Source organism: Balaenoptera musculus, chromosome 2 (genome assembly GCF_009873245.2).
Source record: "Balaenoptera musculus isolate JJ_BM4_2016_0621 chromosome 2, mBalMus1.pri.v3, whole genome shotgun sequence".
NCBI lineage: Eukaryota > Metazoa > Chordata > Mammalia > Artiodactyla > Balaenopteridae > Balaenoptera > Balaenoptera musculus.
Window position 1 is genome coordinate 154,405,926 of NC_045786.1, and position 27,536 is coordinate 154,433,461.

A 27,536-nucleotide genomic window follows, 5' to 3' on the forward strand; every position below is an offset into this window, starting at 1 on the left:
AACCCTGAGCAATAGAGGATCAATGGGGCGCGAGCTGGTTCCTTATATGGGGTGAGGGTAGGGGTGTGTCCAGGGGTCGGGCCGGAGGGGTGCCTTAGGTGGTCTGCCCACCCCTTTGTGGTGTTGAGTGCAGGGGGCATGCTCAGTACCCTGCTTTTGCTCCCGACCCCCTGCTTTTGCTCCCGGCTCTTCAAAAGTGGCAGTTGGGTTTTTTGGTCTACTGTTATCTTTTGACCATAATTTTGCCCCACTGCCGCACGCAGGCAGTTATTTTTAGTCCCATTCAGTTTCTATATATTTGTTGCTCGAGGAGAGGTGTGTCCAGGGGCAAGCACTGCAGCACTGCAGCAAAGGGTCCCGGGTCCCAGGCTTCTCTCAATACTAAGTGAATTATTTACAGTGCGACATTTTCACTTATCACTGACGTGCCTTCAGGTGGCAGCCAGTGTAGACTGGCTAACAATTTGTAACCCCTTCCTCACCTCTGTAGGGCTAGGGACGGTCAAGTGATCGTTTTGGAGGTTCTACTAGTGACTTCTGAAGGAGGCTTCTGCTCCTCTGATGCAGGCACCACTTCTTCCTGAGGACCTAGGACCTGGAGATACAGCTGCCACCAGGTGTGACCGCCTGGGACAAACATGACGATGAAGTCTATTTACTAAGGAGACTGAACAGGAGAGAGAGAAGGAGCTGCAATCCTTGATGGCACAAGCCCTGAACCACCTTGTCTACGGAGTTCTGGTTATGTGAGCCAAATAAACCTCTGCTCCTGCCACTGTTTGATGGATTTTCTGTTATGTGCCAACAAAACATGTTCCTTTTAAAATGACTATTGAGTTTTCTGTAACAGGGGAATACCACAGTGTAATCATTCCCCTCTTGGTGGCCTTTCATTCATTCATTTTCAACAGATGTTTACTGAGGTGATATGCAGAAAACAGTTAACACAACAGACATGACTGCTATCCTTTGAAAGGTTGGCCCTTGGCTGGCATCTGGGAACTTAGACTTTGGGAGGGCTCCTGCCACCCTAACCCTAGTGACACACTGTACCTAAACTGCTTGTACAAACAATGTGGTTTATGCTCAACATCTGCTTTCCTTCTGGGAGTCTGCAATTTTGGTAGATTCCAGGTGGAGAGTGATTACATGACTAGTCTCCACTAAAAACTCCAGGCACTGGGTCACTAATGAGCTTCCCTGGAAGACAACATTTCACATGTGTTGTCACTTGTGCTAGGGGAATTAAGTGCATCCTGTGTGACTCCACTGGGAGAGGACCCTTGGGAAACTTGCACCTTGTTTCCTTTGGACCTCATCCCACGCTGATTTTGCTTTGTATCCTTTCGCTACAATAAATCATAGCTGTGAGTACAACTATATCCTGAGTCCTCCCAGCAAATCACTGAACCCACGGGTGGTCTAGGGGGTCTCCCAGTATCAACTGGCATCAGAAGTGGGGTTCCCTAAACCAACCCTGACTCACTGAAAGATGGTGAAATTTTGGGAAAAGAAGAATAAGGGGCTGGGTGTGATGTATCTTTGGTGCCCAGCTGATCATGGGGTTATCCATGGTATGCAGCAGTAGCTGATCTGCTGTATGCTACGAGAGGTAAAAGTTACCTGTGGAATCTGAAAATGATAGATCCAACTCCTGGAGAGTGGGCCTGCTGCATCCCACACTGCTTCTGGCCATGCTGGCTAAAGTGATGCCTTTGGGTTTTGCTCTCTCCTCCAAGGGAGGAAAAAGGGCCCCCAAATGCCCGAAGGTGAAAAGGCCAAAAATGTTAAAAGTCTGCATTGTTCTCTTCTCCAAGTGGGCTGGGGGTGGGGTTTAAATCAGGTCCCAGGGCTGGAGCAACATTTTAGATAAAACAAAACAAAACAACAACAAAAAAAGGGAGGGAGGTAACACCACAGCAGTTGTTTCAGCCTAGCTGCTGCTGCAGTATCTCCTCCACTCCCCTTCCTCCCCTGCATTCCAGCCTGGATCTTCCCTGCCAGCTGCAATGCTAACACTGCAAACACTGAATTTATTGCTAGGAGTTTAAGTAAATTTGCAATGAGGAAAAAAAAAAAAAAAAAGGAAAATTTTTTAGTGACTATATTTTGTGGTTATGACATCTGGATGTATGGTAAAAATGGATATAAAATGTTAAATGCTTGTAACTGCATACATGCCAGAGGAATCATCCTGATCAAGCGAAGCTGCAAAAAAAGAAATGTGTTAGTGGGACACAACTTCCTTGCTTTTTGCCGCCAGTGGGCGGGTTGGAATTTAAACTGAGTACTGGAAACAGAACAAGTCTCTGTAACTGATGAGTTTTGCTAAGGAAGGTATGGATTTTTGCTTGTTGGAGCCTCTGGAAAAAGGGAGACAATAAGAAAGAAAGGTGATCTACAGATGGAGATCTACTTTTAGAGTTCTAAAAAGCAGGTTTTAGTTGGCTAATGAGAGCTTGTGAAAGTGGAGGTCTGTCCCTTAGAGACCGATGTGCATATTTGTGAAGGGGTCGATTTGGACTTGAAGAATGACAAAACCAGATGGTCACAGGAAAGCCTTATCTGCCACTTGGCCTTTCTGGCCTGTAGCATCTAGTCTTTGCTGCCTCTGACTTTTTTTAAACTCCTGAATTCACAGATCCTAATTGCCTGTATCTGATTCTAAGCTGAGGCCTGATACTGTCTGGTATAAGCTTCCAGCCTAAGCGGGACCTGTGCTGAACTGAAAGCAGGCATAGGCTCATAAAGAGAACTCATACTCTGTGACCTCTGCACATTAGGCCACCTCGCTGTGGGGTCTACCCTGTGAGGACATCATAGCTGCTCGGCTGCACCGTCTGGGTCCCATACAAATCCCAGCAGGAAAGGACTTGTTCTTTGATGGGACCATCTGAAATCAAGCTGCTGACTGCCTGTATAGTGCTGACACAGCCTGACCACATTCTTAACTTGTGGCTATAGCTGAAAGCTGCAATTTGGGAGAGGGTACATCACAGGAACTGTGACCTCTGATCACTCCTGACAGGCTGAGACGACTCGAATCCCCTCTAGAGCATGTCTGAGGTCAACTCCCTGTGCCTGCATCTCCTGAAGAGCTGCCATTCGCAACGATGGACTGACACCTCTGACTCTGCTTCCCTCACGTCTCTCCTGCTGCACACGCCTGAGTGCAAGCTGATTAGTCACGCAGCCATCCTCAGAAAGGGGCTGATCTTTTCTAGGCTGTTCACCAGATAAGTCACCAGAGTGAAAGGGGTGGGAGGTTATGTAAAACTATTTTGAAATTTTTTGAAAATTCAGGAGTTTTGTCCTGACCGATTCGTGAATATGATGTTTTTCTGGTTCGGCTGTATAAAGGGGTTTTTCTATGAAAATGTTTTGCACCTCTTTCAGAGAACCCCTCCAGACGAAATGTCTGGATGAGAGTAGGGGATGACTGTAAAAACATAAAATTATGAATGTTGAGTGGAAAACACTGATTTTAGAACAACCAAGGGAAATAAACCAAAACCCCTGCAGCTGGAAAGGCACAAGGGAGGGGAGAGGGCATTATGATCTTTGTTCTTTGAAGTTACTTCTGGAAGCTTCTTCCTCTTCCTGAAGGAAAACTCTCTGTGCACCTCTCCAAGCTGTTGAGAGTGCTCTGAATTCAGACAGCTGCGCTATGATCATACCCGGCAGGGCTGACTATGAGGCGGCAGGAGCTGACCCAACCCCTGCACTTTGCATGCAGAAAACCTCCAGATGTTGACCACGCTCATGAGGTGGATGAACTGTTGTCACAGGCAACAAAACTGTTTGGAACTGATTGGCAGTCCCCCTGAGACCAAGCACTGAACTAAATCTTTTGGACTGCACTGGGATCCCTAGGACAAGATACCCATGGCGGGCAGACACATCACACTGCCTAATTTATGCCTTGCTCGGGGTGCCCAACAGTTGTAAACTCTCCGTTTCTAGGGATTCCCTGGTAATCCCCAACAATTCCTTCTGGGATTGTACTTCTGTAGGTGTACCCTGACTATCACGACACTGCCTCAGCCCTGGAAGGCTTTCAACTCAGCTTCAACTTACCGGCCAGACTTGTACTGGGCCTGAACTGATGCTTAGAGCCAGGTAAAAAAGGTTGAAACAAAAACTTAAGGAGGAAGCTACCTGTCTTTCTAAGATAGACCTTTATGATTAATGGGATTTCTTATTTGGCTAAGACACATGAAGAGCACAACTGAAATCAATAATGCAGGTTGGTCTCACTCTGCTGTCTGGGTCATATTGATAATAATTTTGCTGTAAAGACAACCTGGCCAATGACCAAAGGGGAATGCCACGTAGAGTAGAGTGAACATAGCAGGTCTAAACTTCTATCCTTGAAAAGGCCTGCTTACAAGGCTGGCCTTTGGCTTGTGTCTGGGAACTTAAGATTTTGGAAGGGTTCCCACTACCCTGTTATGAGTGACTCACCCCAACTGTACAAAAAATATGGTTTATGCTGAACACTTGCTTTCCTTCTGGGAGTCTGCAATTTTGGTACGTGCTAGGCACAGAGAACATATATGACGAGCCCTCTATAAAAACTCCGGTACTAGGTCTCTAAGGAGTTTCCCTGGTAGACAGCATTTCACACGTGTTGTCACAGCTTTTTGCTGGGTAAATTAAACACATACCGTGTGACTCCTCTGGGAGAAGACCCTTGCATCTGGCGTCCCCCAGACTCACCCCATGCACCTTTCCCTTTGCTGATTTTGCTTTGTACTCTTTTTCTGTAATAAATCATAGCTGTAAATACGACTATATGCTGAGTCCTGTGAGTCTTTCCAGAGAATCATCGAGCCCGAGGGTGTGGTCTTGGGGACTGGGAGTAAGTGTGAAATGTTCCAACGAACAGCAGAAGGCAAGTGTGACTGGAGTCATGTGAGTGACAGATGAGGTCAGAGAGGAGAGGCTTGATCACATAAAGCCTTGTTTGGATTTTATTCTGAACGTGACAGGAAGCCATTGGTGGCTTGTGAACAGGAAGTAGGATCAGTCTGCCTGCTATTAGATAACCGGCATCAGGGGAAAGGGTGAAAGCAGGGACACTAGACAAGAAGTCCTTACATACAAGTGATTCGTAACTACCCTTGGGTGGTTCAGGAACCACTTCAGAAAAGAGAAACCTAACTTTATCTCTAAGGATGAGCAGAAATGCGATACATGGATTTGGGCAAGGGGGTGAGGAAGGTATCCTAAGCAGTGGGGTGACCTTGTATATGCCTCTGAAGAAGGGTGATGGGTTTAGCATCGCTGGAAAAGGGCAAATGGGGGGAAGCTTTGGGAGATGAAGTCACAGAAGATGGCGGCCACGTGCACACAGAAGGCTTTGTGAATCTTGCTCAGGAGCAAGCACTTCATCTCATAGGCAAATGGAAGATAATGGGGGTTGTAAATAGGGGAGTTATAGGATCAAATTTGGGTTTTAGGAAGATCAATATGCAGAGACATGGACAAGAGGCTGACAAAGGAAGCAAGTCTAGAGGTAACTGTCATATAACCCAGGTCTAATGGAGCTGGGAGTGCACAAAAAGTCATGCATATGCAACTGACATGTATGTACATAAGCCTTCTCATGTATAAATAATACATTAAAAACAAGTTTGAATGAAAAAAAACAAAGCAATTATTGAAAAACTAAAACAAGTGAATCTGAATGTTTATAAAGTTGTTGGTATGACCACACAGAACATTACTGAAATTATTTTAAAACACATCATATTATTGATACAAATCACTAGTAAAATATATACCAAGAACAAAAAGAACCACAAAGAAACCTTAAACTGCATTCTGTGGTTAGTGGTAAGGTTGCCATTGTTATTTTGAAATGATATATACTTTATTTATTTGTTTGATTAAAGTAATATAACATTAATGTTGTTAGGTACCATGATTTTCAGCATCAGGGCAAGGAGACCCAAACATAAAAGAAAGAAGCAAAAGTCCTGATGGGTGGAAAGGACTAACAGCAGACTTGAAATCCACTCTCTCTTTTTACTGCCCAAGAAACAGAGAGACAGAGAGGTGACGTGATCAAATCATCCGAGACACATGCTAACAAGAGGCCTTCTGGCAAACGCACTCGAGGTATTTACCACCAGGAGAGTCCTTACCTGTGCACTGCTTTACCAGGTTGGACCTGGTTTGTCCAGACTGCTCACTGTACATAAACCTAGGATGTACGTATTTATCAGGCATGACTTCCTAGAAAATACCACACAAGCCATGCAGTTATCAGGGAACAAACTGGAGATGTTTCATAACCGAAATAGCTCCCTTTTGTGGAAGTGACACTCCATATGAATCACTCAAAGTCCTCATATATTAAAAACATATGTTAAAATAAGCCAGAGCGCATCTTAATTGAGGTAAGACAGGACCTGGGAGCAGCTCTGGCAGCCACAGATCTGTGACTTGTGTCTTGTGATAATTGTATCTTTGAAAATATTAGTCAAGTTTGATAGTGGGTAGGCTCTCTGATTCTTGTGAGTTTAATTTGTCACTCTGACCCTCTGTGTTATCTCACCTGTAATATTTAATTTGAACTGGAATAATCAATATCAATGTTACATTTCCTAACCCTACCCACTAAAAAGGCCTATTAGTAATGACAATTCAGTTGCAATGCATATCCTTGGTGTCTAGATTACAGTATCTAAAATAAATACAATTTCCCACTAAAAGGAATATGGATTCCCTGCAGAAATGGCTGAGATTCATTTTGGGGTAAGGAAAAGTATAAGATGAATTTGGGACATCTTGTCCTGCCTAAAAAGGAAGAAGTTTAAAAGTTACCTACGATTAGTCAAAAGGACAAAGGAATGAACTTAAAGGGACTCTCAAGAGCCAAAAATGGAATAATGTGAGCAATAAAAAAGAATGATTGCAAAAGAGTAAAGCATAGCTGTATAAAACCCATGGATTTGTAATGATGCTCAAAAGCAAAGCACAACAAACAGAAAACATATTCACTGGTCTCTTTTGGAGGTTGGTAGGGCACCAAATCATTATTTGAAAATATTTCAAGGGAAAGAATCAAGCATTTATCTTGCTGTGTGGATTATATTTCTGGGTAACCAAATAGTTGATGAGGGAAAGTTCTTCTTTAGAAAAGAACTCCAGATAACAAATGCAGGAAGAATGATAAGTTAACAAGTCATTATTTTGAAACTCCTAATGAAATAATGCATCCAGACAGCAAACGAAATGGTTCCCAAAACCTCTGGGTGAAAGGTCAATGAGGAACTTTCGAATGGCTGGGTCAGGCTGACACCACCCAACCTTGCTGATCAATCACTAGGAGTGGGACAATCAGATACTATATAACTCCCAGGCAATGCATTGGGAAGCATACAACACTAACTATAAATATTATCGATTAAAAAATAGAACTAGGGCTTCCCTGGTGGCGCAGTGGTTGAGAATCTGCCTGCCAACGCAGGGGACACGGGTTCGAGCCCTGGTCTGGGAAGATCCCACATGCCGCGGAGCGACTAGGCCCGTGAACCACAATTACTGAGCCTGCGCGTCTGGAGCCTGTGCTCCGCAACACGAGAGGCCGCGATAGTGAGAGGCCCGCGCACCGCGATGAAGAGTGGCCCCCGCTTGCTGCAACTAGAGAAAGCCCTCGCACAGAAACGAAGACCCAACACAGCCAAAAATAAATATAAAAATAAATAAAAATTAAAAAAAAAAAATAGAACTAAATCTACCCAGGGCTTTAGAGCTAACTTCCAGTTCATAGACTAGACAGCAGATGGTGGAACAAGTTCAATTGCATTACTAGCATATGACCAGCTAGATCTAGAATGAGGGAAATCCTATGGCAAAAAGGATGTTCTTTCTTTAACAAATAAAATGACACTTAAAAACAAGGAAGGGAAAATTGTTACAGATTAAGAGAAACCTAAGATCTTAGTGTGGACACTGACTGACAGAAACCAATTCCAAAAAGACATTTGAAACAACTGGGAAAACTAAATGGAATCTGGGTACTGGGTGATAAAGGAATAATAGCTAATTTTGTGGGTGTTATAATACTATTGTATTTTTCATTTTGTTGAAAAAAAATTCTTACTTTTAGAGATATGTACACAGGTAAAACAATGTGGAATTTGTTTAATACTCTAGCAAAAAAAAAGAGTAAATGGATATGGAGTGGCAAAGATGAAACAAGAACAAGAGTGTTGATGGCTGTTGAAGCTGGGTGACGGTGGGTACATGGGGGTCATTACACACTCTACTTTTGTGCTTGTTTGGAAGTCTCCCTAACAAAAAAGAAAGGAATGAAAATAAATATTTGGCAAAAATTAAAAAATGGTAATATACACTTGGCTGAGGTACAGGAAAAGGAACAGACATACTTTTCTGCAGAACAGTTTAGCAATAGGACTCAAATGTCTTTTCAAATTTTATACTTTAGTTTTAAGGTTTACTTTCAAGAACTAACTCTAAGGAAATTTTCATAGACATGTACAAAGGTATAACTTAAAATGGTCTCCCAGCAAAAATAAATATTGTTATGGTATATTGACATGTAAAATTTTTTATAGCTATTAACCATTAGATTGTAAAAGAATATTAAGTAATATGGGAAAATGTTCAAGACAAACTGTTAAGTGCAAAACGCAGGCTGTAAAATAGTATATACATTTTGAACCAGTTTAGTCTTCTTGAAACCATACATCCTGAAAAAAGCCTGAAAGAGTATTCTCCACTATGTTGACAGCTGTTATTTCTACTTGATGGGATTAAGGTACTTTTAATCAAAGAAAAAAATGGTTTCTCTTTTTTTATATAAAATGTTTGTAATAAAAATTATATTTTTAAAAGGTAAAACCTGGATCAATTCTCAAGATTGGCTAATAACAGAATAAGCAGATATGGCGGTGATCTTTGAAATAATGAACTAAATGACAGATGGGTGGTGGGACAGGGCAGAGTGGATACATTTATAATTAATTTTTAAAAGAACAGGTATTTAGCACACTCTACTGTGAGAAAGATCAAGCTGTAAATTTAAAAATTACAGAGTGTCAAGAAAGCAAAAGTTAGAAGAGGATTAAAGTTTCTATGTAACTTTAGGATAAACAACTAAATCAAATGACCTAGGATGACTGAAAAGATTATTGTAGTAAAAACCCTAACACAGTTCTGAAAATAACCAAAGCAGCAAGTTAGACAATGCTTCCTGTCTGAGTTTCTATTTTGTGTACCACTCTGACAGATTGTTACATACTGGAGTCCAGAAAGAAATGTTCGAATACTAATATAATACAAATGCAATTATGACTATCAAATTCAGCTTTTGTAACTTATCCTGTAAAATTATACGCTCTACATTATATGTGGTGAATATCAGTAAAATAGGACTACTGCACCTTCCATACTAGCTTTAAAATTTCAGTTGCCTCCTTCCTAAATAAGGCAAAAGTAAACGAAATGTCCAGACTACCTGGTTTCCGTACTTTCATTGGCTCTTCATAGTCCTTGTTTTCTGGATTTGGAGATTCTAGAAAGCTGATTTCTTCTGTGACACTTTCCCCTTCTTGGCTTCTGAGGCCGTCTTCCTCTTCTTGAATAGGTGATTCCAATTCTGATTCTTCTGAATCAAGGAATATCTGACCAGCGACTACTCTGCCTGCTGGGCTATGGTCCTCTACCGACTCATCTGACGGCAAAGAAGTCTGACAATATAAAGTATTTTTAGTTTCCACTACTAACAAGACTCCCTCCAACCTAATTTGACCATTTCTTTCACTAATCCAGATACATCTCCTTCAGTTCCTTGAATGTGTCATACTCATTCGTCTCTATACACTTTGGTATGTGTCCATCACATGCCTTCATCACCTGCCTAAACCTGACTCTTCGGATTTCAACTTAGATGTTACCTCCTCCCAAGAAGCCTTCCTTAAATTCCCCAAGTCTAGGTTAGGGTTTCCCCCTACTTGCTCCCAATATATCTCATACTTCCCCGTATGACAGCCCTGTACTATAACTTCCTGTTTCTTACCTACATTCCTTCCAATCTAGAGATCAGGGATCATAACTGATTGGTCTCTTTGAAGATGTAATAATCAGCCTTATTCATTCAATCAACCAAGTGCATTAATAGATTTTTTTTAAAAAAACTGATAAGTGGAAACAAATGGCAGAGGTTAAATCTTCAAATTAAAAAACTAAAAAAAAAAAAAGAATAAAATCAATCTCTCATTAGGCAGTAAAAAAATGTAACTGCCTTCAGGCTCTTCAACACACACACACACACACACACACACACATACACACACACACACACACACAGAGCACATTTAAGTTGGAATTAAATCTAGTAACCAACACTCTTAGAAATATTTATTATTCTCTCTCCTATAGGTCAGTGATTTTTTCCTCCCAGAAGAACTAATATTGGCACTAGCTATCTTTCTTTTCCTTTTTTTAAAAAATACAATTCTGTTGTTCAAAAGATGCAGATTTCACATCCTTTTTAAGATACATCATTCATGCTTTTAAACTGGGCATCAAATACTGGTCAATATAAATCTGAGTACACACCTTGGAATCTAAGGATTCATCCTGGTTGCCTTCTTCATCTGTAAAGAAATTTTAAGACAATTTAGTCATCTTTCTTGTTTGGAAATTGCAGGTATGTTAAATGAAAGCATTTGATAATACAACAAATAATAAGACACTGGATAAATAAATCTATAATTATCTAAAAATTGGTTGTACTCAACAACTGTTCAGAAAAGATTAAGTGAAAGGAAAAAAGGGCGTTGGGGATGGTATTTTTTTCCTCTTTATTCAGGAAAGACATTAGCTTCATCTGGTACACAGGTAGGAAGACCAAGACCACCAACACCAAAACCAGACATTTCTTCAGATGCCATCCAGTTCTTTTGTATATAGTTAGTCCACTACTGAGAATGAGTTGCTAAATTTATAAAAATAGAGCCCTGATTTTGTGGTTTGGGATTCCACCCATTCTTCTCCTCAGCTCAGAATCTGGAGTTACTCTAGCTTATTTTAGTGATAACTAGCATTTTATTGTTCACTAAGACTACTAAAGATGGGCATTAAGAATTATTATTATCTGACAGCATAGTTGCCAAAGATAGTTAGAATTTGTGTTCGACTTTACCGAAGACATAACCCGATATGCATAAAAAGTAGCATCACACTATCATGTATTTACTCACATGAGATCTATTTATTAAGAAATGAATAGCTTGTATCAAATAAACAAAAAATCCAGCCACTATTTACATCTTTCTTCCAAATTCATATTGGCTGCTTTGGTTTTGTCCAATTACATTAAGTTTCCTTCTATTATTCTTTCTGCATTTCTCTGCTACTTCTATTCTGGTTGCTTGCTATTCTTTTTCCTGATCTTATATAAACACATTCAACAACCCAACGGCCATTCACAAATATTTGATCTTTGTATTCCCAGCCAGTTAAAAAAACTGTCAGATGATCTCTAAGTTTCCTTCTTACTATTAAAATTACCTGATTTTATCCAGGTGTGAGCTTCAGTATTGCCAGCTCCGTAAATTATGTGAGAAATTAACCAGTAGACAAAATGCTATAAAGACCATGTGATTTTTTACTAGAAAATTTGGTGTTATGGTTGCCATTTATCTTTACTTCATATGGTTATATCCTAAATATGATTGGTAACTTGTAACTCTCCAAAGTACAACAAAAACACGTTTTGGAGTTTGTGTTACCAAAGTACTGAGCCAACTTTAAGAAGTATAACCAACTCATTATGTACCAAATACCCAACTCTATTTCACATTATTTGTTTCTTTTGAATATTTGAGAAAAATCAGTCTACTGGTGAGGTTGTGCCATATATAAAGTGCTGTAAATTCAAAAGACACTTAAATTATAGCTATTTTCATATTCACTACTTTTAGATTACCTTCCAAATATTTTATTTCTGGTGGGTGGGGAGGAGAAGGGTATAGCATGTATTAGTCCCACAGTGCCTATAACATTTAGGTAGTGATGTCAATTAATGAACAATCATCCTTCATGCTCACTTCTTCACAAGTATTACCCAAAGCCCAAGTTCTAACATATGGTTCAAAGTCCATTCTCAGCAGATCTTTGGATAAAGGAAAAAAAATTCATCTCTAATAACGAAGTGGTATGTGTGAATGTATTTAATTAGTCATAAACATTAGCTAGTTAATAAATCAAGAGCAGACATTAAATGTGAAATGTATAGGGTATATCCCAAAACAATGAACTTTAGATTAGCTGGAACTCAAATCACTAGTCACTCAATTGAGTACACTGTCACAATAGTTCACATATGCAGCTAATAAGTAAATAATATAGATGCCTATAAATAAATTTTAAGACATGTACATTTGAGACACTACAAGCTGTTAGGCATTAGAGTAGCAAAATGTGTTTCCGAACTCCCAGAGACATGGGAACTTGTGACATCGGGGTTATTTCGTATGAATTGCATCATGCTTCTCTTTCTTTTCTCTCTCCACAAACTGGGAATATATACTCAGGTTACTGGTAAATACGAGCTTTCCTTCTCATTTACTAAACTGGGAAAGCCTACTCCAGATGGTAATCTTAAAGCAAAGGTATTTTCTCTTTCAAACTAATATGTCCATTCACTTTAAAGAAGTTTCTTACAACCTAGAGACTTCTGATAGGCAGTCAGGTAAGGATTAAAAATACTGAAGTTACACATAAATAAAAAGAATATAGTAATGCTTTTATCAGAACACATACACCAAGCAACAAGAAAAATGCAAAAGGATTCAATGAAGAGTTATGGATTTCTCTCAAGAGTATCATATCCAAAATACCATGGTTTACATTACTTTGGTAATCATACCCCTTCCTTTGAAAAAGACCAATTTTCATTTTTATTATATCAGCTAACAAAACTGCAAAATACTGGGGATATTCTTTCAGGGAAAAGTGGTCATTACAAAATCATTTTGCAACTTGTCATGTAAATTAAACAGACTGATATATCTTCAAACACAGAAAGTCTCACAAGTTTAGTGAAAAGAGACCAGATATCCTGTCTTTGGCTTTGCCATTGAATCTGTGCAGATCCTAGGATACTGCTGATTCCCAGTTACTCCAAATCCAAGGCCTGGAGAGCTAGGCTCAAAACCTGGCTTCATTACATGTTAACATTACACACGTGGTTCAATATAGCAAGTTTGCTCAGCCTCCTCTTCCTCAAGTGTCAAAAGGGAATAACATCATCTGCCTTGTTGACTCTCAACGAAGTTTTAAGGAACAAAAGAAGAGTGAAATGAAACATATTCTGCAATCTGAAATCTACTCTTTAAATACACGGTGTTAATTAATATAACTGTTACCTGAAATACCTAGCAATGGACCTAATTTACAAGACCCTGTAATATTATTTGGCATAAAGAAAAAAAGTAAACCATTTTAACCAGTAAGCCACTTCCTGTCAAAAACAAGAAAGCATGTGAGAAAAGTTAAAGCATTTTTCATTATTATCTTGAGAAAATGAGAGTAGTATCTTTTAAATCTCCTCCTTTAAATTTATTTATTCACAAGGAAAAGAAAACATTTCTAATAAAAGTATTATACTTTTACATGCCTTTAAGACAAGATATTAGATAACATCTAGTAACAATGGTAGGATCAAGGTTCCCTTTGTTGGCTGATCAAATTCTACCTGGCAATAAATGCAACTTGCTCTGGGTAACCACCAACACTCAAACATTATGTCAACACAAAATTATGACCCCAAACTTGATTTTTAAATAGGAGCAAATCTTTAAAATAAAAATGAGGCTGATATCCTGTATAAATAAGCAATTTAATGAATAAAAAAGTCAACTGAAAATCCATGTACTCAACTTATAAAACTTTATCTCACTTAAGCGTTTTATGATATTTGCACTTCATGTGAGAACAGTAGTGCCTTTACTACTGGTCAGCATGCACATCTATATAGTTTTAGTTCTGGCTGAGTAAGATTTTTGCCTCTACCAGAGAAATGTTTTGGCAGTTTAACTATGATGGAAATCAGAACAGACGTTTTATGAACATAGTCCTTTGCGTACATCAACACAACCCAAAGATTTAACACTTCAGTATTAACAGTCTTCTATTACAATATATGGAGAATCCCAACTGTTGATTAAAAAACTTCTTCAGGCATCATCTCCACTGACATGATGCTTTAGATATGTGAAATCTAGTCAAAGGAAGATGCAGGAAAATGTTTACATGCTTTAATTTTCTTTAAATTCTGCAAATTGAATTCAGAGGGATATGCACCATATTCTCTAACTACTAGTTCTTACACTTTAGTGTGAAGAATCACTTGTGGAGCTTTTTAAACTACAGATACCCCAACCTGTTCCAGACCCAAAACTGCGTTTTTAACAAACCCTTAAGAGGAATTCTGATGCAGGTGGTTCATGGTCCATCAGGTACTCTACAGTACTGATTTCATACTTCCTTTGATCAAATAACTGCTAGCAGTGGCTTCAGGAGTTACACAGAGTTTTAAAGATTTGGTCATGAACACAAATCAACACTAGAAGGCGGGGGGCGGACCTCAGAGCATGATGTTGGCAGTAAAGTAACTGGCATATGCTTGTTACTTTTGAAATGGTATCTTAAACCACACTATGGATAGAATTTTAGGTTTAGACCTCTTATTTTAGAAGCAGAATGACGCTACAGCATTGACTTACAACTAGGACGGATAATTTGAGGATTCAGATAACCATCTGGGAAATTTTCTGTTGGGGGAAAAAAAAAAAAGAGTTGACATTTATACCCTGCCTTGTTCCAAAAAAAATTTAAAGCCACAGAACTGCTGTTTTGTTAACTGAAACTGATTAAAATCCAAAAGCTTTATTGTACTGATTGTTTTTTTACCAATACTCAGAAACACTAAATGCTTCTTTACCAACACTCTCAAAATAGACATTTTCAGATGTAGGTAGATTAAACTATTAAAAAAGAGAAATGATAATTTTCAGAGCCAGGGTATAAATCAGCTAACTGGAAAATCAAGTCAAAAGCATATGAATTTCTCTATCTATGTCAAAAGTTAAATCTAGATGCTATTCATTTTACATTTATAAGAACCAAGATTTTTTTTTCAAAAATCATAAAATTACTGTCAGCAAACATGGGGCAGCTCAGAAACACTGTGACACAGTAAAAAACACTTTCTTAAGAATATTTCTTTAAAACGGGTACGGAGTAGGCACATTTACATCAAAAGTCTTCATTTTTTAAACAAAGAGACAGGGCAATCTCAGGTGCTAAGCAAACCCACCAAACCACTGTCAACATCCTGGTTTTGATGCACCTGGCTCTGCCCAGACAACCCCAGGTGTGCCAATTACTTAACTTACAAATCCCAAAGCCAAAGTTTCAAAACCGATGCAGCACATAATCTACATGACAGTCGTGGACGCTCCGGAAGGGCTCCTGTGTCACTGTGGGTCTAAGCCAGCTGTCAGGATTCATTCCCATGGAGTCACTGCTCATTCGGGAGGAGTCGTGTAAAGTTTGTGAAGTGAGGAGAGGTGTGAGCAGGGGGACCGCCCCTTCTTTTCCTCCCCTCTCAAGCTCCCCTAAACATCCGCTCTGACCCAGGCCAACCGAAGCCCAAGAAATGACAGCGAGGGACAGGCTACTGCGAGGTGTGAGCTGGAGCCCCCACGGCCCTGCCCCGGGATGGAGGCCAGGGGGGGCGGTGGCTCCTGGCCTCCAGTCCGAGGGGGCGGATACTGACCCGAGGACGCAGAGGCCGAGCCCAGCAGCACCGCACAGAGCAGTAGCGTCAGCCCAACCCAGACCCGCATCCTGCTCTCAGGGCCGCTACCACCCGCTGGAGCTGTCGCTTTCGCCTCTGCCACCACCAACTCAGCCGCCGCCGCCGCCGCCGCCTCGCCGCTGCTCTTCCTGCTCTGGTTTCCTTCCTCCGCCCCTTCCCAGGCCTCCCTGCCCCAGCGTGCAGCCAATCCCCGCCCGCCGTCGTACGCTCCTCGCCCAATCGCCGCAGCCTTCCCGCCCACCTTATTGCCCCGCCCCTGGGGTCAAGAATTGGCCAATCATTACGCGAGATTCTCACACCGGCTTTCCCGGTTGGACCACGGCCTCACCGACATGGCCCCAGGTAATTGGTAGCTCCTGGGTTTAATCATCCCGGAATCAGAGTATGAGTCCACGGTTGGACGAAAAGTCACCCAGGACTACAATTCCCACAATGCAGTTCAAGGGCCTCTGTCTGTGTGTGCTCTTGGGAAACGTAGTCCATCGTGGGGCAATATTTAAAAGTGCAGGTGGTTGTAAAAGTTAAGAGAACTTAGCTAACACCTGGGCTAGACACTAACTCCAGGCCGTGAACTCACAGGTTTATTTTTATTTTTTTGGGCCAAATAAATATCAAGAAACACACATTATAAGGTTAAGAGTTTGTAATATGTTAAGCTCTTCCTCTTCGTTTTATTTAGAAAATTTGAATTGGACATAGTGGTATCAGCACTGAGGAAAAATACAACAGCTAGACTGAATTCGAAGTATTTTTTGTTAACGTAAACGAAACAGTACCATATATACGGAAACCAGGATGGAACTCACTACTGGTCCCCCTTTCCCCTACAAAACAAGAGGAAATAAACCCCACCCAGTACAGACTATGTCAATGCTAGTATTCGTTTTTACGACATCCACCAGATAATAATAATCTGGAAAAAGGGGCCAACAGTCTTTGCAAAACCCTTTCAAACATTTGTCCTCATCCCTCTCCTTTTGTAAGTTACATTGTTTTCTTCTTCATTGACTACCTAGGTCTTACATTGACTAGGTTCAAGAGTCTAGGTTGGTGTATTTGGAGATAAAGGTGACAGAGATTGCATTGCAGAAGTGGAAATAGCCTTGTGTATTAAGTACCAACTCCAGGCATGCTCCAACTAGGTAGCACAGCAGTGGCTTAGTGTTCCTGCCCCTTCATCAAATTGTCATTCTGCTTTCCCTAGTATTCACCCACAGTCAGGTCTTAGGTCTACAACCTAGACATTCTGAGTTCAGGATTTGGGCGAAGTCCACACTGGCCACATATCTTCATACCATCTGTGTTCCATCTTCTTTGATGAAGAGTCCTCTCTTCCAGGAAGAGGATAAAAAACTATTGTCAACATTCACATTGGAGAGGATGAAGGAAAAATACTGTCTCATGAAAAAGAGTTCTCTTTTCTACTACTACCACACTCATCTCTATTTTTGTCACTAACAATGCTTCCTCAGAGTTCCTCTCATTTTAAATCATAGAGTAAAATCTATGTGACCATTTTTCTCTTTCTCACTGAAAACTTCCCTACTGACCTTCATTTTCCCTTACCTTCCTGATGCACCTGAGTTCTAGCCATACTCACCAACACCATTCTCTCTTCACTGTAACCTAAACTGCATACTATGGCCAGATGAATTTTCCTTAAACACTGCTTTCATCTTCTTTTTCAAAATTTTTTAACGGCTGCCTTAAAATGGACAGTTCTACCTTCTTGTGGGAAGTATTGGGGAAGAAACTTCTGCCCTCCATAAGAGAAACAGTGATTACCTGACTGATAAGATTGGGGAAAGTTCACTGTGTGGTTGAGACCCAACTTCTTTTTTCATCTTTTTCTTTACTGAGTGCTTCTTATATTCAAAGCCCTGTGCTAGGTGCTGCAATGACAAATTTTCAGCTTCTCTTTTACTACTTCCCCAATTTCCACATTCACACTCTCTTGCCTTCTCGTGGGCTCCCCTACCCTCTCCCCACTGCCCTTGCTGCTTCTTCTTCTTAGCCACAACCCTGGCATCTTCCCAACCTCACTTCCATTTCATCTTGGCTGAGTCTTCTCTGTCCAGGCCAGTCCTCATTAATCCTCATTTCTCTAAGTGTCTACAGAACAGTCACAAACTTGCCTTTTAAATGGGTGGTAGCTTGCTGAGGCCAAAGACAACTATGCAATTCAATGTATAGGAATATAGCATTGGACTTGTCACCTACTAGCACTAGATAATTATTTGTTGATTAATAAATACACCTTACCAATAAAGTGTTTTTAAACTATTTTCAAAGCACACGCTGTCTACCATAGTTTAGTCTTAAAAAAATCTACCATACTTTTATCTTAGAGGAAATATTAAGGAGCACTTGCACCCCTATTATACAGGAAATTTACTTCATTCCTCTTACCTCACCTGAAAAATGGGTATGTTAATAATACCCTCTTCACCAGGACACCAGGTCTGTTGTGAAGTTCGAGATATACAGGGAGGAAAAAGTGCTTTCTTCATTACAGAATGGTCTACAAACATTCTTTCTTTTTTTTCCCCCACATTTCAATTGACAAGTTTTATTTTATTTTTGACAAAAATTCAGTATTTCCCAAATTGGTCCTGTTATAAACATTACAGGAATGCTTGTTAAAGTACAGACTCCCAGCCCTCTTATTCTGATATGGTGGGTCTAGGGCCTGGGTTTAATCATCTCCCCATGTGATTCTTTTTTTTTAACATCTTTACTAAAGTATAATTGCTTTACATTGTTGTGTTAGTTTCTGCTATATAACAAAGTGAATCAGCTATATATATACATATATCCCCATGTCCCCTCCCTCTTGCGTCTCCCTCCCACCCTCCCTATCCCACCCCTCTAGGTGGTCACAAAGCACCAAGCTGACCTCCCTGTGCTATGCGGCTGCTTCCCACTAGCTATCTATTTTACATTTACATTGGTAGTGTACATGTCAATGCCACTCTCTCACTTCGTCCCAGCTTACCCTTCCCCCTCCCAGTGTCCTCAAGTCCATTCTCTACATCTTCGTCTTTATTCCTGTCCTGCCCCTAGGTTCTTCAGAACCACTTTTTTTTTTTTAGATTCCATATATGTGTGTTAGCATACGGTATTTGTTTTTCTCTTTCTGACTTACTTCACTCTGTACGACAGACTACAAACATTATTTCTTATTGATTCTTTGTTTGAAGCAAAGGAGCAAAGCAAATTAAAAATTAGTTTTTATTAAGACTAATAAAGTTAGCTTTATTCCCTTAATTTGAAAAAGATTTAGAGCTGCTAAAGCTATTGTCTTTAGCCAGCAATGAGTAATTGACATGTTCTGAGACCTTGACTACCTGGGGGAAATTCCAAGTCTCCAGAGCAGATCTAGAATATGGTGTGGGAAAGCCAGGTTTATTTTGTCAGCCTGCTACATTGCATTTTGATTAATTAGTGAAAAGGTTGTGAATTCTCCATGGCCTTATCCAGTCTGAGCATACGCTTCTCAAGGTTTCCTGCCAACATCCCCAGTTAAAGTTGTGTACTCATTCAATTTGTACAAAATGTTAGTATTATTTAATTCATAGACTTTTTTACTGTTTGCTCAGCTGTCTGTACTCTGTTCTACTTGTTCATATCAGTGTTCTAGGTCATTGTCACAGATTTCCAAGTTGCAGAAAACCTGTTTGCTCTGCATTACAACACAGCATAGGACCCAACGGAGGTAGATAATAAGTGCCTTTTTATGTAGTTGACATTGATGTGACCTTATTCCACTGAAATGAATCAAACAATCAGCAAATACTGAGAACCTCCTGAAAGTGTTGAGGACATGAATCTAGCTTATTCTTCGTTTAAGGATGGTGAGATAACCCTCAGAGCCTTTTCCTGAGAATGGAGTGATTGTCACCAACTCTAGTTGAGTATCCTTGCCTGTGCTATTCTTAGAGATCTATCTGAGTTGGCAATGTGTGAACATATCTGCCAGGGCAGGATAAGGGAGAGACAGGGAGCAGGATATTTTCCCCTCGGGGCTTGGAGAAGAACGTACAGTACTTTCTTTGAGGTAGATGAGTTGAACTAAAGTCATTATTTTTGTGTTTCTTTTTCATGGATAAATGAAAATATAAAACCTTGCACCATATTGCGAGATAGAACCTGGCATCTCTTTGTGTATATTCTGCGCTCCTTGAATAAACAGACAATGTTTTTATATCTTATTGTATACCTAGAATTCCAGGATTGTATATGGCAGGTAGATAATTTAGTAATTAACATAAATAAGCTTTGAATGTTCCAGTCACTTCCTATGATTATAATTGTCTTGTAAAAGTCAGGATGTAGATCCCAGATTGCGGAGAAGTGTATTTGATATACTACCTAAGTTTGCAGTAATAGAATGAATGGGGTCGGGTGTATGAGTGTAAGGCTCTACTTACCAAGTGTCATCCTGAAGTGACATTTACTTTGGAGATGTGTATTCTTTCTGAGCAGTGTTGACTCACACCAGATAAAGGAAAAGCCAGGATACCTTTATACCCTGAATAAATGGACAGGCATCTTTTGACCTGACTTTTTCATAGATTTAACTACCAGTTCTGGAGAAAGACTGGATTAAAACTAAATTTCAATAAGAATTTGATTAAGTGAATCTTAGAAAATGGAGATAAACTGCTGGGAGCTCCCATTAGATTCAGAATACTTAATTCCTGTGTAGATGGCAGTGTGTTTCATTTGTGAATGTTGGATTAGGGACATTATATTCACAGGATAATCCTTCCTTTCTTCCTTCATTGATTCAACACATATTTTGGGGGCACAGTCAATGTCTTCCAGCCAAAGACCACCAGGAATACACTGGTAGTGGAACACATTAGGTTTAGTACTTATGGCAATGAGGAAGAACACACACTGTAGGGTGTTTCAGGAAGGGGGCTTTAAATAGAACCTGTTACAGGATTTGGGCTTTGGTTGTGTTATTTGTGGGAGGATCCAGGGAAGCCAGTGTTGCTCTGGATTGGATGCTATTAGAAATACCCCTGATTTCTATGATCTCGTAGAAATCAATCAATAAACCTGATCTTAAGGGAGAGGAGACTAGAAGGAGGATAAAATTGTCATTGGTGAAGAAGTAGCCGTTGCTCATTTTGGCCAAGAGAGGAAGTGTTGTATTTTGTGAGTGGTACAGGGAACTTGTTTTTGTCTGTGCTTAGGTAAAATTATGAAACGGCCTTGCTCTGTCTCATTTTATCTTGGTCTCAGAGTAACCTGTCTGTAGTTGGTATTCCGTGACATTGTTTATGTCCAGTAGGAGAATAACATGGCCTGGGTGCGGATGCCAGGCCAGCTTCTGGATGTCAGGGGCTGCTCTTTGCTTACCTTTCTCAGCACCTCCTGTGAGGCTCTTGTTGCCGGGGATTTAGCGATCCACAAAACACAAAAGTCACGGAGCTTACATTCTAGACAGGGGGAGAAAAAAGAATAAAATAAATAAGTAAATTATAATATATTAGAAGCTGATAAGTGCTCTAGAGAAAAAACATAAAGCCAGGGAAGGGAATAAGGATACTAATGGGAAGGTTGGGACCATTTAAATTTAAAGTAGGGAAGTCAGGAAAGGCTTCCCTGTAATGCACACATTTGAACAAAGACTTAAATTGATGAGGGAGTGAACCATGAAGACGTGAGAGTGAAGAGTCTTCCGGGAATAAGGAGCAGGAACCAAATGAAGGTTCCAAGGGAAAAACTTACCTGTTAGGATCTAAGAACAGCAAGGAGGCCTGTGGCTGCAGAAGAGGGTGAAGGAAGCAGGAGAGGAGGAGCAGGGGATGTCAGAGAAGCGATTGGGGCCAAAAGGTTTAGGGATTTGGGGTCAATATTAAGCGGTAATCAGAATGCGATTTTTTAATATTCTGAGACTGGCTATCTTGAAGTGTGGCTTGAGTAATGGCCTGGAGATTTCCCCTCTGCTGCACCGGAATGACCCAATTAATTACACAAACCTCTTTATTAATTGTTTGGACATAATGCTAAAGTAACCAATTAAAACAATTGTACTCAAAAGTTTGATTCAGAGGAAGTTTATACACTGGTTAGGAATTGAGATGGATAAGTGCAAAATAGCCATCATCAAGAGAAGGATCTTCAAATGAGGATTTTCAAAATATTCAAATAATATTGTAAATGAAAATCCCTTGGAAGTAAAATAGGGTTTTTCATCATTTCTTATACTTGAATAGGCTCCCACCTATACCGGATTGACTTCATATAAATCCAACTCAAAGGGGTGCATTGACAAAAAAGAAATATGAGTTATATATATTAAAATATACATTAATAAATATATATCCATGAAAAATGTGTGTATACACAGGCACACATGTATGTGATTAAAATAACTGAGAATAAATTGCAGAAATGATGCCTCTTTATCCCTAAATATGTTAGTGTGTATTTTCTGAAAACAAAGAATTCTCTAACATAATCACAGAGCTGTTACCAAAGTTAGGAATTTAGCACTGATTCAAATACTGTTATCTAATCTACCAACGTTATTCGGGTTGCCCCAGTTTGTCACAATGATGTCTTTTTAACAACGGAAAATCCAAGATCGTGAGGTGTATCCAGTTTGTCATGTCTCATTAGTATCCTTTAACCTGGAACAGTTCCTGAGGCTGTGTGTGTGTGTGTGTGTGTGTGTGTGTGTTCCTGAACCTCACTTTATTGACATTTTTAAAGTGTATAAACATGTTATTTCATAGAATGTGACCTAATTTCAGTTTGTGTCATGATTAGATTCAGGTTATACACATTTGGCAAGAACACCTCAGAAGTGATGTTAAATTCTTCTCAGTGCATCACATCAGGAGCCAAATGCTATTGGTTAGTCCAAATCCTGGCAATGATCATTTTAATCAGTTGTTAAGGAGGGATGTTTCCACTATATTTACCTTTTATAATTAATACGTATCTTGTAGAGGATACTTTGAGACTATGTAAATATCTCATCATCCCTCAAACATTCACCCACTAGTTTTACCATGTGTATTCATGATTCTTGCCTGAACCTATAATGACCATGATGGTTGCCAAATGGTTATTTTCTAATTCCATCATTATTTCTATATTTCTTATTAGCTTTCTTGTGTAGGCAGAGCTTTCTCTTCTTATTCATTTAATTAATTTACATTGGTGCAAATTCATAGATTCTTTATTCAATAGTTTATAATCTTCACTATCATTATTTTGAGGTTCAGATCATCTCATATTTGGCCAGTGGGTGCTCCTTCAAACTGAGTCCTGTATCTTTTTGACATGTCCCCATCATTATTTGAGCATCTCCTTACATTTTGAACTATTTATATATTTTCTGCTTTTCCTAACCCAGCCCTGGAATCAGCCATTTCTCCAAGGAAGCCTGCTTTCTTTCAGTGGAGAACGGTGTTTACATTCCAGGAATACTCATTGCTACTGTGGGTTTAACGCTTCCAAAATCTCTTAGTGGATTGAGTTGGGGTGTGTGTGTGTGTGTGTGTGTGTGTGTGTGTGTGTGTGTCTACATATGCATATAAGCATGTGCATACATATGAATGCATACACACACCCATAATATACATATGCACAGCCACACACATCTATACCCGTTTCTATATCTATTTATCTCTTTCTCTATATTAAAACCTCTGAGGAAATGAATGAATGAGCCATAGAGAAAACAGAAGAAAATATTTGCAGTACATATATTTTAAAGAGAATACAACTGGTGGGGCTGTAAAGGCTTTCAACTGTTGAGTAAAATTTTTCTCATACATTGAAACATACACCTACTGTATAACTCAGGAGTTTCATTCTTAAGTATGTACTCAATAGAGATGAGATCATGTCCACAAAATGTCTTGTGCAAAAATGTTCATTAGTAGCTATGTTCACAACAGGGAAGATCTTAGAATAACTTAAAATGTCCACCTTCTGGTGAATGGATAAACAAGCGGTAGTATATTTATACAATGGAATATTACTCAGCAAAAAAAAAAAAAAAAAAAAGGAAAGATGACTGGTTTGTACACATCATGGATGAATCACAAAAACATTACGGTGAGTGAAAGAAACCAGACACAGAAGAGAGTACATTGTTTATGATTCCATTCCTATGGAGCTTGAGAACAGGTGAAACTAATTTATAGTGACAGCACTCAGAATAGCAGTTGCTTGCGCTGAGGGGAGGTAGGGCCACTGGAAAGAGGAAAGAGGGAAATTTTGGATAATGGCAATCTTCAATAGTCTGATTAGTGTGTGGTTCACATGAGTATATCTGTCAGAATTCAAAGAACCATGCCCTTAACATCCATGCGTTTTACTGTATGGAATGATACCTTGGGGCCTGCGAAATAATGACCCCCACCAAAGGTGTTCATGTCCTAATCCCCAAACCGGTGAATATGTCACCTTGTAAGGCAGCGGTCTCCAACATTTTTGGCACCAGGGACCAGTTTTCTGGAAGACAATTTCTCCATGGGGGTTGGGGGGATGGTGCAGGCAGTAATGCAAGTGATGGGGAGCGATGGGGAGTGGCGGGGAGCGGCAGGTGAAGCTTCGCTCGCTCACCCGCCGCTCATCTCCTGCCTGCCGTGCAGCCCGGCTCCTAACAGGCCACAGACTGGTATCGGTCCACCGCCCAGGGGTTGGGGACCCCCGTTATAAGGCATAGGACTTTGCTGATGTGGTTAAGGGTCTTGAGATGGGGAGATTCTCCTGGATTATCCAGATGGTCCTAAATATAATCACAGGCATCCTTACAAGAGGGAGGCAGGAGGCTCCAAGTCAGAAAGAGAAGAAGTGATGATGGAGGCAGAGGCTGGAGGGGTGCTGTTGCTGAAAGGGGGTCATGAGGAATGCAGACAGCCTCTAGAAGCCTCTAGAAGCTGGAAAAGGCAAGGAATGGGTTATCCCTTAGAACCTCCAGAAGGAACACAGCCCTGCCAACTTGGCGATTTTAGCCTTCGAAGGTCTATTTTTGGACTTCTGACATCCAGAACTGTAAGAGAAGAAATTTGTGTTCTAAGCCACTAAATTTGTGGTAACTCGTGATAGCAGTAATAGGAAACTAATATACGCCTCATTTAAAAATATATTTTAAAAAAACACTTCTTAAAAAAGCAGTCTCATGTGCTACTAAGAAAAAAGCCATGCTGTAGAACAGACCTGGGTCCTACTCTGGATTGTGTCATCTGCCAACTCAGCCAGGGAACTTTTGTCAATTTATGCAACCTCCCTGAGGCTCAGTTTCTTAATCTACAAAGTCAGAATCACTAAACTTGCCTTACTTCTCAGACCTGTCATGAAAATTAAAAGCAATAAAATAAGAAAGGATTCTGTCAACAGAAGACCAAAGAGTAAGGCCTTATTATTGTCAGACTTTTACCCAGCACAAGTGCATTAATGACCAACTGTGGTTGGGCAGTTTGAATGCTACCTCTTGTGTGAAAGATAACTAGAGTAGAGGGGCAAAGGTCATGGGGAGAACTTCTTATCAGGCTGTCCTTGTTCATGTTTCTAAAAATAACTTTTTATTTCGAAATACTTTGACTCATAAGACATTGCAAAATATGTACCTATTCATTTTCAAAGGGTGCTTATTATTTCTCTCTACTTATTCCACTCCTACTGGCAATCTGGACAGATCCTAGGTTTGCTGAGTTCCTAATCGTAGTAACTAAGCTTTGCTGCGCACTCGCAGTGTCCCTAGCACTGTGGTAGCACTTTACATATGCAATTGTCATTTAAGATTGATGTTAATAGTAATACGAGGAAGGTACTTCAATTTTCCCTATTTTGTAGACAGAGAAACCGAGGCATAGAAATGTTTAGTAACTTCCCCAAACTGAGTGTGGGCACCAGTATTTCAACCTGGCGACTGATTTCAGAGACCAAGAATGAAGAGGAAGAAGGCGTCCATCCTTGTATCACAGAATCATTTAGAGAAATTTCTATATTTTGTACACAAATATACGTGCAAAAGGAGTGCATGTACACATACAAGGGAGTGGTTTTTGTGTTAAGTCAAGGAATAAAGGAAAAAAAGGATTTATGATAAAGAAAGAGAGGGGAGGAAAAAGTTGGAGACCATCTGGAAACTGTAAGCATTTTTAGCAATTTTGTAAAAGCACCGATTAGGTGGTGACTAAGAAAGAGGGCGACCTGGGTATTCTGTCCTTGAGCAGTCTCACTAAAGGTACCAGAAACCATTTTTAGTTATTTATGGATTCTCCAGAAGACCTTGGGAGTTTAGCCAGGGAGTAGGCAGGACAGGTACCTCCAGTAATGAGGGCAAGGTCCCTACGTCAACTCCTCCACGGTAATTAACCAAGCCTCCACCATTTTCCTCATCAGAATTTCTCACTTGTCAGGCTTAAAAACTGAGTTCATAGTTTAATAACAATTAAATTCATCTCCAAGTCCTGGCAATTCTTGTCCCCTAATGTTTCTTGAAAGTTCTACTTTCTTTTCCATTTCCACGGTCACCATCCCAGTCATAACCCTTATTACTTCATGTCACATAAACTTGCTGATGGGACCATCATCAGACTCATTTTCCTCAAACTCTCTTACTTAAAAACTTATAAAGATTACCTATAACCATGGGTAATGAGTTAAAATTTCCCCGTGTGACCACTGAACATCTTTTTTTCTCTCCTGTCCTCTACAACTCCAATTTTATATTTTCCCCCCTAACATATATGTATTAGGGCAGCTTGGGCTGCCATAACAGAATACCATAGACTGGGTGGCTTAAAGAACAGAATTTATATCTCACAGTTCTGAAGGCTGGAAGTCTGAGATCAAGGTGCCAGCATGGTTGTATTCTGGTGAGAGCTTTCTTGCAAACAGATGTCTTTTTGCTGTGTCCTCACAAGTCAGGGAGAGTGAGTGAGTGTGCCCTCAGATTCTGATGTCTCTTTTTATACAGACACTAAATGTATCACAGGACCCCACCCTCATGACCTCATCTAATCACGTCCCAACGGCTCCATCTCCAAATATCATCACATTGGGGGTTTAAGGCTTCAACATATGAATTTGGGGGGAGGGTGCATACAATTCAGTCCACAGCACATACATTCTGCTTCAGGTGCAATTATACTGCTTGGACTCTCCCGCACTTTCCTGTATCTGTCCTCTAGCTAGACTGCTTGCACTTATTTTCTGATTGTCTTAAGACCTTTCCAAAAACCAATTCTAGATTTGAAGAAGCATACATCCAGTTTAATCCATCTTTTGTTGGACTTTTTCCCTTTTCATAAAATATCCCTTTGCGCTCTTTTACTTTGTGTGTATTTGATCTTAAGCATTTTGTTACATATTTTATTCCAAAATTATAATTGGGTTGTAGTGAGGCAAGTGCCATGTCTTGCAGAATAAATAGCATTATAAAGAGAATCTCTTTATTATGAAAAGATTTTGACAACCTACCTAATGGGCTACTTATCTTTAGCACTACAAGACTCCGTTACCAGCAAGACAGGAAAAAAGCACAGTAACTGAGAGTTTATTGTGGCAAGATTTAGAATCATAGAATTTTCAAGCTTGTATCTCTCACATTACATATTTTAAAAACCTCATGCCTTAAGAAGTGACTTGTTTAAGATCATATAGCGGGTTAATGATGGTGATATAGACCCTGATC

The 27,536-nt window shown here is 40.0% G+C and overlaps 1 protein-coding gene across 1 annotated transcript in view; it reads right to left on the minus strand.

Moving 5' to 3' along the window:
• The window catches only part of SEL1L (SEL1L adaptor subunit of ERAD E3 ubiquitin ligase), a 58,898-nt gene extending 42,888 nt beyond the window's left edge, over positions 1-16,010 (minus strand). The window contains exons 1-3 of the mRNA XM_036841758.1: positions 15,821-16,010; positions 10,594-10,631; positions 9,491-9,722 (exon numbers count right to left, since the gene is read on the minus strand). Coding sequence (XP_036697653.1) covers positions 9,491-9,722; positions 10,594-10,631; positions 15,821-15,890 — 340 coding nt within the window. The 5' untranslated portion in view covers positions 15,891-16,010. The remainder of the gene's footprint in view (positions 1-9,490; positions 9,723-10,593; positions 10,632-15,820) is intronic.
• Positions 16,011-27,536: the final 11,526 nt, after the last annotated feature.